The sequence below is a fragment of the Salvelinus sp. IW2-2015 genome, linkage group LG4q.2, assembly GCF_002910315.2.
Source record: "Salvelinus sp. IW2-2015 linkage group LG4q.2, ASM291031v2, whole genome shotgun sequence".
NCBI lineage: Eukaryota > Metazoa > Chordata > Actinopteri > Salmoniformes > Salmonidae > Salvelinus > Salvelinus sp. IW2-2015.
Window position 1 is genome coordinate 15,018,130 of NC_036843.1, and position 13,286 is coordinate 15,031,415.

The 13,286-nt window shown below is 41.6% G+C and overlaps 1 protein-coding gene across 2 annotated transcripts in view; it reads left to right on the plus strand.

Moving 5' to 3' along the window:
• LOC111963394 (all trans-polyprenyl-diphosphate synthase PDSS2) overlaps positions 1–13,286 on the plus strand; it is a 24,715-nt gene extending 11,429 nt beyond the window's left edge. For both annotated transcript variants that reach the window (XM_070443403.1, XM_023986811.1), the window contains exons 3-8: positions 7,242–7,440; positions 10,105–10,179; positions 11,266–11,439; positions 11,651–11,782; positions 11,899–11,934; positions 12,934–13,286. In XM_070443403.1, coding sequence (XP_070299504.1) covers positions 7,242–7,440; positions 10,105–10,179; positions 11,266–11,439; positions 11,651–11,782; positions 11,899–11,934; positions 12,934–13,089 — 772 coding nt within the window. In that variant the 3' untranslated portion in view covers positions 13,090–13,286. The remainder of the gene's footprint in view (positions 1–7,241; positions 7,441–10,104; positions 10,180–11,265; positions 11,440–11,650; positions 11,783–11,898; positions 11,935–12,933) is intronic.

Sequence of the window (13,286 nt, forward strand, 5' to 3'; positions counted from 1 at the left end):
AAGAGAAAGAGAGTACTTATGATGTGGGTATAACAGATTTTATTCGCATGCGATAATGGGGTCCTCTCTCGGGAATCAGCGTGTAAGGTCGCGTGGTCTGTGGCAGGGGTCTCCGACGCAGCACTCTGTTGGAGGAGGGTTGGATTAGTGTGGTGGACCTGGTTTTTTTGTGTCTTTTATACATGGGTAACGAGTGGTCAAACAGGTGCAAGTTAAAACAGGTAATGAGTGGAGAACAGGAGGGCTTCTTAAAGAAAAACTAACTAGGTCTGTGGAGGAAGCCCCGGAATTCTTACTGGTTGGTAGGTGATCAAATACTTATGTCATGCAATAAAATGCAAATTAATTACTTAAAAATCATACAATGTGATTTTCTCGATTTTTGTATTCCGTCTTTCACAGTTGAAGTGTACCTATGATAAAAATTACAGACCTCTACATGCTTTGTAAGTAGGAAAACCTGCAAAATCGGCAATGATCAAATACTTGTTCTCCCCACTGTATACGTATATCGATCAACTCCATGCAACCTAAGTTTGAAAATTTGAAGTTAGATCTGTTAAATCTCGGTTGTAGTTTCATTTCTCTCTTTCAATAGACTACATTTCTCTGGAATAGTGTTGAGCGATATACGAATTGTATGTGTTTTTTCGGTTATTAAACAACTAATTGACCGACTTTGAATTCCATTTAGTTTGTTTTAGTGAGCCCAACGCACCGTTTCTCTAGAGATAAATCAAATCATTGCAGTTGATTGCCAGCGATCATCATTAATCAGGTAGACACTAGAGCTATATATTATCACTACATGACTTTGAAGGAGTAAGTCATTCGAAGCAAACATATTGTAAGCAGGTTATAACTTTTCCATTGTATAAATTACATTATCACAATAGATTGCTTACCATACTAGTCTGTACAGCAATGGGAATTAGCCACAACCATGCAAGGGCGGGTTTGGGTAGGTTACTTTCTAAATGTAATCCGTTAGTTATTAGTTACCTGTCCAAAATTCTAATCAGTATTGTAACTTTTGGATTGCCCAAACTCAGTAATGTAATCTGATCACATTCAGTTACTTTTAGATTACTTTCCCCTTAAGAGGCATTAGAATAAGACAAATGTATTTTACCAATTGAACAACATCTATTGCAGGATAAATCAATGTAAAAGTTTACATAGCTGGCATATGGATGTTACATTTTACTTTATGCGTTGGTTATGTAGGTGTCTTCTAACCTATCGCTTTCTACTACATATAATAATTATATTTTTACATTAAAAACCAAAGTCTATCAGAATTCCAGTCATTCCAATAAATGTTATACCCCTTGATCTTCAAGAATAGGACTTGGAAACATGGAAGTATAGATTAGCCAAATTGTTTTACCTGAGCATAACCCCAAAACTAAGGAATTATTAGCCAGCACTACTCTGTTTATGATTTTGTTGTCATGGAGGACTGATTGGGCTCATTGATTCGAGTTGAAAAAGAAATGCTGCGCTCATGGAATGGCATGCTTTGAGCACGACTGAAAAGTGCTTTTTACATGTGAAAAATGAATGCCATATACTGCATTTTCTATAGGCCTATTGTTTACCTTTTTGTTGGTGACACTTTGATATCTTGATAATATGCAGCTGTTTAACTTCTTTGGGACGGGGGCAGTATTGAGTAGCTTGGATAAAAAGGTGCCCAGAGTAAACGGCCTGCTACTCAGTCGTAAAAGCTAGAATATGCATATAATTAGTATATATGGATAGAAAACACTCTGAAGTTTCTAAAACTGTTTGAATGATGTCTGTGAGTATAACAGAACTCATATGGCAGGCAAAAACCTGAGAAAAAATCCAACCAGGAAATGGGAAATCTTAGGTTTGTAGTTTGTCAAGTCATTGCCTATCGAATATACAGTGTAAATTTGGTCCGATTGCACTTCCTAAGGCTTCCACTAGATGTCAACAGTCTTTAGAACCTTGTTTGATGCTTCTACTGTGAAGGAGGGGGGAATGGGAGCTGAATGAGTCAGGTGTCTGGCATGAGCTGATTACGCGTGCTCACGTGAGTTAGCTGCGTTCCATCGCATTTCTACAGACAAAGGAATTCTCCGGTTGAAACATTATTGAAGATTTATGTTAAAAATATCCTAAAGATTGATTCTATACTTCGTTTGACATGTTTCTACGAACTGTAATATGACTTTTTGCCTGAACTTTCGGCTGGACTTGCCCGCGCCTCGTGAGTTTGGATGGTGTACTAAACGCGCAAACAAAAAGGAGGTATTTGGACATAAATTATGGACTTTATCGAACAAATCAAACATTTATTGTGGAACTGGGATTCCTGGGAGTGCATTCTGATGAAGATCATCAAAGGTAAGTGAATATTTATAATGCTATTTCTGACTTCTGTTGACTCCACAACATGGCGGATGTCTGTATGGCTTGTTTTGTTGTCTGGGCGCTGTACTCAGATTATTGCATGGTGTGCTTTTTCGGTAAAGCTTTTTTGAAATCTGACACAGCGGTTGCATTAAGGAGAAGTGGAGTCTAAAATTCCATGCATAACACTTGTTATTTTTAGGTAATGTTGTATTTGAGATTTCTGTAATTGATTGTGGCTCTCTGCAATTCGCCGGATGTTTTCGAGGCACAACATTACTGAACATAACGCGCCAATGTAAACTGAGATTTTGTGGATATAAATATGACCTTTACCGAACAAAACATGCATGTATGTGTAACATGAAGTCCTATGAGTGTCATCTGTTGAGATCATCAAAGGTTAGTGATTAATGGTTATCTCTATTTTCGTGCTTTTGTGACTTCCTCTTGGCTGGAAAAATGGCTGTGTTTTCTGTGACTAGGTACTGGACCTAACATAATCGGTTGGTGTGCTTTCGTTGTAAGCCTTTTGAAATCGGACACTGTGGCTGGATTACAACAAGTTTATCTTTAAATGGTGTAAAACTTGTATGTTTGAGGAATGTGTTATTATGAGATTTCTGTTTGCGCCCTGAAATTTCACTGGCTGTTGTTGAGGTGTGACGCTAGCGCCCGAATATCCCAGAGAGGTTAAAGGGCAATCACAGTTGAGAGATGGGCCGGAGAAATGTAACCACTCTCAGTATTAATAGACAGAGCTATGGATGCAAGCCTGACATCACAATATAAAATTGTTTTAACCATGTTATGAAGCTATGAAGTGTTTGCTTACATTTCAATGTTTACAAACATTGGAGAAAAACAAGCTTATATTTTGGCACGTTGTGTTAGCCTTTTAAAATTATCAACTTGGATTAGTTAATTGATCATTAGAAAACCCTTTTGCAATTATGTTAGCACAGCTTAAAACTGTTGTTCTGATAAAGAAGCAATACAACTGTCCATCTTTAGACTAGTTGAGTATCTGTGCATGCAGCCAGTTTGTGGGTTCGATTACAGGCTCAAAATGGCCAGAAACAAATAACTTTCTTCTGAAACTCGTCAGTCTATTCTTGCTCTGAGAAATGAAGGCTTATTCCATGCGAGAATTGCCAATAAACTGAAGATCTCGTACAACGCTGTGTACTACTCCCTTCAGAGAACAGAGCAAACTGGCTCTAACCAGAATAGAAAGAGGAGTGGGAGGCCCCAGGGCACAACTGAGCAAGAGGACAAATACATTAGAGTGTCTAGTTTGAGAAACAGACGCCTCACAAGTCCTCAACTGGGCAGATTAAAAAATAATACCCGCAAAACACCAGTCTCAACGTCAACAGTGAAGAGGCGACTCTGGGATGCTGGCCTTCTACGCAGAATTCCTCTGTCCAGTGTCTGTGTTCTTTTGCCCGTCTTAATAAAAAAAATGTTGGCCAGTCTGAGATATATGGCTTTTTCTTTGCAACTCTGCCTAGAAGGTTAGCATCCCGGAGACGCCTTTTCACTGTTACCATTGAGACTGGTGTTTTGTGGCTACTGTTTAATGACGCTGCCAGTTGAACAAATGAAAATATATTTGACATTCTTCAAAGTAGCCACCCTTTGCCTTGATGACAGCTTTGCACACTTTTGGTGTTCTCTCAACCAGCTTCATGAAGTAGTCACATGGAATGCATTTAAATTATTCAATCAACAGCCTTGTTAAAAGTTAATTCGTAGAATTTCTTTCCTTCTCAATGCGTTTGAGCCAATCCGTTGTATTGTGACACGGTAGGGGTAAACAGAAACAGAAGATAGCCCTATTTGGTAAAAGACCAAGTCCATCTTATGTTAAGAACAGCTCAAATAAGCAAAGAGAAATGACAGTCCATCATTACTTTAAGACCTGAAGGTCAGTCAATCTGGAAAATTTCAAGGACTTTTAAAGTGTCTTCAAGTGCAGTCGCAAAAAGCATCAAGCGCTATGATGAAACTAGCTCTCATGAGGACATCCACAGGAAAGGAAGACCCAGAGTTACCTCTGCTGCAGAGCATAAGTTCATTAGAGTTACCATCCTCGGAAATTGCAGCCCAAATAAATTGCAGCCCAAATAAATAACCGACACATTTCAAAATCAACTGTTCAGAGGAGACTGTGTGAATCAGGCCTTCATGGTTGAATTGCTGCAAAGAAACAACACGAGCAATGGACATTAGACTGATGGAAATATGTCCTTTAATCTGATGAGTCCAAATGTGAGATTTTGGGTTCCAATCGCTATGTCTTTGTGAGAAGCAGAGTAGGGGAACAGATAATCTCCGCATGTGTGGCTCCCACCGTGAAGCATGGAGGAGGAGGTGTGATGGTGTGGGGTGCTTTGCTGGTGACACTGTCAGTGATATACATTGCTCAAAAAAATAAAGGGAACACTAAAATAACACATCCTAGATCTGAATGAATGAAATATTCTTATTAAATACTGTTTTCTTTACATAGTTGAATGTGCTGACAACAAAATCACACAAAAATTATCAATGGAAATCAGATTTATCAACCCATGGAGGTCTGGATTTGGAGTCACACTCAAAATTAAAGTGGAAAACCACACTACAGGCTGATCCAACTTTGATGTAATGTCCTAAAACAAGTCAAAATGAGGCTCAGTAGTGTGTGTGGCCTCCACGTGCCTGTATGACCTCCCTACAACGCCTGGGCATGCTCCTGATGAGGTGGCGGATGGTCTCCTGAGGGATCTCCTCCCAGACCTGGACTAAAGCATCCGCCAACTCCTGGACAGTCTGTGGTGCAACGTGGCGTTGGTGGATGGAGCGAGACATGATGTCCCAGATTGTGCTCAATTGGATTCAGGTCTGGGGAACGGGCGGCCAGTCCATAGCATCAATGCCTTCCTCTTGCAGGAACTGCTGACACACTCCAGCCACATGAGGTCTAGCATTGTCTTGCATTAGGAGGAACCCAGGGCCAACCGCACCAGCATATGGTCTCACAAGGGGTCTGAGGATCTCATCTCGGTACCTAATGGCAGTCAGGCTACCTTGGCGAGCACATGGAGGGCTGTGCGGCCCCCCAAAGAAATTCCAACCCCAACCATGACTGACCCCACCCCAAACCGGTCATGCTGGAGGATGTTGCAGGCAGCAGAACGTTCTCCACGGCGTCTCCCAGACTCTGTCACGTCTGTCACATGTGCTCAGTGTGAACCTGCTTTCATCTGTGAAGAGCACAGGGCGCCAGTGGCGAATTTGCCAATCTTGGTGTTCTCTGGCAAATGCCAAACGTCCTGCACGGTGTTGGGCTGTAAGCACAACCCCCACCTGTGGACGTCGGGCCCTCATACCACCCTCATGGAGTCTGTTTCTGACCGTTTGAGCAGACACATGCACATTTGTGGCCTGCTGGAGGTCATTTTGCAGGGCTCTGGCAGTGCTCCACCTGCTCCTCCTTGCACCAAGGCGGAGGTAGCGGTCCTGCTGCTGGGTTGTTGCCTTCCTACGGCCTCCTCCACGTCTCCTGATGTACTGGCCTGTCTCCTGGTAGCGCCTCCATGCTCTGGACACTACGCTGACAGACACAGCAAACCTTCTTGCCACAGCTCGCATTGATGTGCCATCCTGGATGAGCTGCACTACCTGAGCCACTTGTGTGGGTTGTAGACTCGTCTCATGCTACACTACGAGTGGAAGTCCATGTCCAAGTGACCAAAACATCAGCCAGGAAGCATAGGAACTGAGAAGTGGTCTGTGGTCACCACCTGCAGAACCACTCCTTTATTGGGGGTGTCTTGCTAATTGCCTATAATTTCCACCTGTTGTGTATTCCATTTGCACAACAGCATGTGAAATTTATTGTCAATCACTGTTGCTTCCTAAGTGGACAGTTTGATTTCACAAAAGTGTGATTGACTTGGAGTTACATTGTGTTGTTTAAAAGTGTTCCCTTTATTTTTTTGAGCAGTGTATTTTAGAATTCAAGGCACACTTTACCAGCAGGGCTACCACAGCATTCTGCAGCGATACACAGCCAGCAAGTGCAGCATATGTGGGAATTCCTTCAAGACTGTTGGAAAAGCATTCCAGGTGAAGCTGTATGAGAGAATGCCAAGAGTGTGCAAAGCTGTCATCAAGGCAAAGCATGGCTACTTTGAAAAATGTAAAATATATTTTGATTTAACACTTTTTTTTTGTTGGTTACAACATGAGTGCATATGTGTTATTTCATAGTTTTGATGTCTTCACTATTATTCTACAATGTAGAAAATAGTAAAAATAAAACCCTTGAATGAGTAGGTGTGTCCAAACCTTTGAAAAAATGGATGTAGCAACTACAGATTGCCCCTGTCAGTCTATCAAAAGTGTGCGAGTTTGAGCATGTGTGTATTAGGCCAATGGATGCACTATGCAGCATTTGCAAGAGCGCATTTTTCACTGGCTGTCCACTGGTTTCAAAAACAATGATTGATAGGCAGCTTAAACTTCTTGAATTCAACCATTATTGGGTTCAAATACACATTTAAATTTGTGAACAGCCATCCACAACAACTCAATCCGCAAAGCACAAATGGCTAAAATGAGAGAGCAGCAGTGTGATTCACATCAATGCGCTATGTAGATATCAATAACAAGTGATATTTATCTGCCGCAATCACCTCATGTTTCAGCATAATCCATAGATTTGGCCCTAATGAATTTATTTCAATTGACTGATTTCCTTATGAACTAATAACTCAATAAAATCTTTGGAATTGTTGCATTTTATATTTTTGTTCAGTGTATGCTTTACTGATGACAATTCGACAATGTATACATTTCCTCCTCTGTAGCCAGAGGAACCTGGCTGAAATCACAGAGCTCATCCACACGGCCTTCCTGGTGCATCGTGGGATCGTCAACCTAAAGGAGTGGACCAACTCTGACGGTCCCCTGAAGGACATGCAGTTTGGAAACAAGATGGCCGTTCTCAGTGGGGACTTCTTGCTTGCCAATGCTTGCACTGGACTGGCCCAGCTAAACAATACTAAGGTATGAAATAGTCATCATATAACATTCTGTTGGAGATGGACACATTTCTTGCCCTGTAGCTTTTTCGTTCTGCTTTTAAATGTCTTCCAAAATGCAATCTGATTTCAGCCTTTTACCTGTGAGGTTTCAATAGATTGTCAGTGAGATGAAGAGGATACTTGACAATGTTGAGATGACTGCAGTACAGATAAGGATATTGATGAGAATACAAACAGTATAAGCAGAGGAGTTTAAACACCACAAGTTTTCCTGGCCGTTGTGGATTGATCGAATCAACAAATCTATTCCCTCACTTAGGCCACTGGCAGGCAGACTGATACTCACACACACACACACAAAATATGCTTGGGTGGGAATAATGCACCCCCATTTACACAGGTTACATTCTCTTATGTTCTTCTACTCATTCTTACTAAGCACTTCTGCAGATTGTGTTTCTGTGTGTGTGAGCATGGGGGTCACAGATCACTTCCAGTGCATACACTGGCAATCCTTTGCTGACAGAATGTATCACCAACCTCAACTGTCAGAATGTGTCACCAACCTCAACTGTCAGAATGTGTCACCAACCTCAACTGTCAGAATGTGTCACCAACCTCAACTGTCAGAATGTGTCACCAACCTCAACTGTCAGAATGTGTCACCAACCTCAACTGTCAGAATGTGTCACCAACCTCAACTGTCAAAATGTGTCACCAACCTCAACTGTCAGAATGTGGCTGCACAAGAGGATCATAATAACCTATTTTCTCTCTGCTTTGCAATCTTCCAAATTCTCCCCTCAGCTCAGATTGTTCATGCTCAGACAGACAAACAGGCATTTTTAAAATGCCACCTAAAGACACTGTTATCATGACAATTCTGATAACAGAAGTACCCCTGTTTCTTTAAATTTGTGCATTGTCAAAGTGATATACATAGGCATTTTTAACACCTTACATGAACATCATGACACTCATTTGTTTTGCAGTATAATTCATATTGTCGTCTTTTCAATAATGTAATGACTTTCTAGAGCTCCCCCTGTTGGACATACATGTGCCCCCCACTCTCCCCCTAACAGTAAAATGATCACAAGAGTTGGAAAACATAGCCTACTTGAAATTAGTACTCACATGTGTGTCTAAACTATGGTCATGACACTGTCTCTTTAACAAATAGACAATGACAAATAGAGACCCCTATTCAATACTTGATAGAGAATAAAATGTTCACACTCACCAATTTCTTGATATTTTACATTTTTCAAGGATTGTTGTGTGTTACCAAGACAGACATGACTGTAGTAGCAGTCATAGCATAAGCGCTTGGAGGTGTATAAGCATTTCACATAAACCAGAGAATTTTTTAGGGGAGCAATTGATCTGGATTATGTGTTCCGGCCTTGAGAGGAATCCTAGGCCAGTATAAATGGTAAAGTGATCTCGGAGCCCAGCTCCGGTTTCTCTCCCTCACAGACCTGTCGGCAAAACACGATCTGCCTGGATTTGGGAGTAGAGTAAGGGGGAGGCCGTGGCTTATCTGATACTTTCCAAAAAAAGACTCCCCCCTCACTTCATTTTCCTCATTCCCAGCCTAGCAAAGACAGCACATCTGGGAACACTGTAGGGGTATTGTCCTTTTGGGCCTTTTGTGAGGCTTGAGTTTCTTTAATATTTCCTAAAGGATCTGGTTACCCCGAGCGCACTATGAAGACTCTGATAGAGACACGCTCTCAAATCATGAAAAAACCTCTTGACTGTAAGAGAGTACAGCATATGGATTGTCTTTCTTATCATCAACCTAGAACTGTAAATCTTTGTGCCCATACGCTGTTCTTTAGGAGCAATTGATTGTGAAAGAAGAAAAAGCTGATAAACATCGTGTTTGTGATTATTTAAACTCAGTCACTGATTTGGACAATCATATAAAATAAGGTGCCTGACTGAATTTACTTTGTAGGATTAGTATCATGCGTGAGAGTGCAATTTAAAAAGTAGTCATGGATTCCCACTGCAAGAGGGTCTGGGCAACTGCAGACAGATGACACAATATGACCTCTGAGGTTTTTTTGCATTCATTCCACTACATGCCCACACACTTGGACCTAGTAGACTTGTGAGAATTCCTCAAAGGCGCGGGAGGGAGCTAGTGTAAAACATAACAATAAAAATTATGAATATACAATACCGCCCAGCCACACCCTGTTGAGCAGAGTGAAGTTATATCTAAAACAAGAAGGTATCAAATTGATAATCAATTCTGAGTCGGGTTAGAGATGATAAAGAGCACCAGATGTCAGACCACTGCTCCAGAGCCTAATCAACCCCTCAGCCCTCATGACATTTCCTGATTTCTGCCTTGCCATCTGCCTTTCAGCTTCTCAGACTGGATACCTGATAAAGCCTCATAATACAGTTTATACTGGGGGTCGCTATAAATAGGATTCAAATTGATAAAGCTCAGTCTGGGTGTGCTTAATGAAAACAGCAGGCAGTCCTCAGTCAGTCCACACTTTGTCTGATAATGAGCTGGCAATGTGAGGAGTTAGAGCTGGTTAATTTACAACCCAGACACCCTCTTAGTCTAAACCCCATCCCCATCTCTCTTTAGAGCAATTTCAATACTACGTAAAGTACTTTCAATGGTGGTTAAGCAAAGCTTTTTTTATTTTGCGTTTGACAGGTTGTGGAGTTGATATCGAGTGCAATTGGTGACTTGGTGCAGGGAATCTACCATGAGATCCCCAACCGTTTGGAGGTAAGACAATTTCTATACCACTACCAGGGTCACCCGAGCCAGCTAATGTTACAGGTAACTGCCAAAATAAAGGAAACGCCAACATAGTGTCTTAATAGGGCATTGGGCACCAGAACAACCTCAATGCACCTTGGCACAGATTCTACAGGTGTCTGGAACTCCACAGGAGGGATGTGACACCCTTCCATAAAATATTCAGTCGATTTGGTGTTTTGTTGATGGTGCTAGAAAACACTGTCTCAGACGCCGCTCCAGATTCTCCCATAAGTGTTCAATTGGGTTGAGATCTGGTGACTGAGACACACACACCCTTTAAACCACCTGTGCTCGTTTTGAGACCCCCCTTTCAAATTCACTGAGATCTCTTCTAGCCATGGTAGCCAAAATAATGGGCAACTAGGCATTGTTGTATACATGACCCGAAGCATGATGGGATGTTAATTGCTTAAATAACTCAGAAAACCACACCTGTGTGGAAGCACCTGCTTTCAAAATATTTTTTATCCCTTATTTACTCAAGTGTTTCCTTTATTTTGGCAGTTACATGACACCATACAAACTGAGAAAATTCCTAAAAACAAATCTGTCAAGGCATCCCCTACTACAGTTATGGTCATAATAACTAAAAAATGTACGTTTTTTTACAAAAAACTAAAACATGTATTTTACTAAATTATCAATTTGGACAAACTTTTTAGTGGGCTTAAATGAATAACACTGTTCTATCAGGTATCTGCTATTATTACATACTGGATGCTACTGGACGTACCTGATTATTTGTGACAGGGGTAGAGAGACGGTTTACACCTCACCCTTTGAAGAAGAGCTTTCCCAGCAGAACTCAGTGTTGTGTTCTACCTCAGAGGAGGTTCCAGTTTCAACCTGGGCTCTTCTCTCCTTGGAGCTTTATACTGTGTTTTATAAATCACAATTTTTAACAAAATTAATTGTTTTAGTCTACAGTTTATATTTTCTATGGTTGGAGCTGTTATTCGAAATGTAGATATTTGGATAAAAATGTACTTCTACATAATGGAAACAGTCATAACTGAATACATAACATTTTATGTAAACTGCTCTTCTCAGGACAATAGCCTGACTGATGAAATCAACATGGTCACGTGGGAGGAGCAGACGTTCTTGTCCCATGGTGCCTTGCTGGCAAAAAGCTGTCAGGCAGCGATGGAGCTTGCCAAACATGACAAAGATGCCCAAGGACTGGCTTACAAATATGGCAAGCATCTATCATTGGGCCACAAGGCAAGTATTGCAGGAAACCTGAAAGATTGGCTTTGCTGAAAAGTATAGATTCATGCTGCTTCCCTTGTCTTTCCTAAAAATGTGAAAATGCGAGTGAAAAGGACACAGCGGGTATTTGCAATATACTGAGAGGTGGTGAAATGTAACATGTAAGGATCATGATTAGGCTGTCATGATTATAGACTAATGCTGTCATTTCCCCCCTCTTTAGTTGAATTCTGACCTGCAGCTATTTGTAAAGAGCAGCTCAGCAGACCCAGTAACCTTCAGTTTTAACTCGGCCCCTGTGGTTTTCCACCGTCAGATTGTGGGGCAGGAGAGATGGTGTCATCAGCTGCAACAGGTATTGAACCACTTATCCTGTGCTATTACTTTTTCTGACATTTTAATTGTTTATATAGCTACAAGGTAAATATGAATACTTCTTGAATTTTATTTCCCATCTTTCTCTGTAAACAGGCAAAAACTATTGGAAGACAAATGGACTATACAAAGGTCAGCAGGGTGAATGTACATATACAGTGGATGTTTTTTATTGTGGTATGGTAGCAAGGTGGATTGCAAGACTGTCAAAGATGCTTAGATAGTGTTGATATCCACTGTAACCAATCTCAAGTTTGACATTTCCTTCCCAAAGTCAGTTAGAGAGGAAAGGAGGGGACATATGGGGGTGTAGGAAGAGACAACAGGGGGGGGAATCTCTGGTCACGTCTGAAACCAGATCGTGGGGGATTAGGTACCCAAGACTATTTGTGGAGGAGACAGAGAGACTGAGACAGTTGCATTGTCAGAGAATCTCCTTCATGAGGACACGAGGGGGGATATGGGGAGAATGTTTCCTCCTAACTGCACCACAGTTATTGTAGCTACGATCATTTTCATATAGATTAGTATTTACAATATAATAAATGTGTCCTGCTTGCCTGGGCTTTTACGCTGAAATACATATTGTGTCAAACACTAGGTGTGCCCTGTGCGCTGCTCCTGTTAGTCTTAAATGTAATGCAGTCTGAACAACCATGGAAATGGTCTGTCAGACCATATTTTGGATATCTCGGCCACCTGTTGTTCAACATAGGAAGAGAAAGTGATGGACAGGACTTTCTGGGGACTAATGGAGTGTGGAGGAGACTTGGAGTTTGCTGTGTCCCCGTTTCCAAACTGAGGAGCGTGCACCCACATTAGTGCAGTGGAGCAATGCTCCCTGCCTGCTGTTTTTTAAGCGAAAGCCCACAGGGTCTTTTCAGTCCCAGAATTCATTAGGTAGAACGCCCTAAGCAAAAAGATCTCCTGACTGAGCCAAAGCAGAAGAGGGGAAAGACACCCAAGACTATTCAGTGTGTCTGGGGGGAGGAGGAGTCTCATGACCAATGTAGTTTTGTATAGACCACTGCACATTCCCATCCTCAGTGTTCACAATAGGATGCTCATTTCAACATTTGCTTACATAAAAAAAATGCTGAAGTCATGTCCTATGGTCTCTTCCTGTAACAGCTGCGGTCCACGATCAAGTTGGAGAAAGGTGTCACCTCGACAATAGATCTGTGTCGTTACCACGGCAACAAAGCTCTGGAGTCCATCCAGTGTTTCCCTTCCTCTGAGGCACGCTCAGCCTTGGAGAACATCGCTCGCGCTGTCACAAAGTTCTGACCCCCCTACTCTCCTGTGGCCTCAGGACACAATCAATTGATGCTAGAAAAACAATCTTGGTTACATTTAAGCCAATCAGTGAGCAGAATACTCACAACCCCCTAAGTCTTACCGGCGTTTACCGGAAATGAAACTACAGACCACACCTTTAAAACTCCATTTAACTGTTTGCTATTAAAACAATTCACATCCAGTCA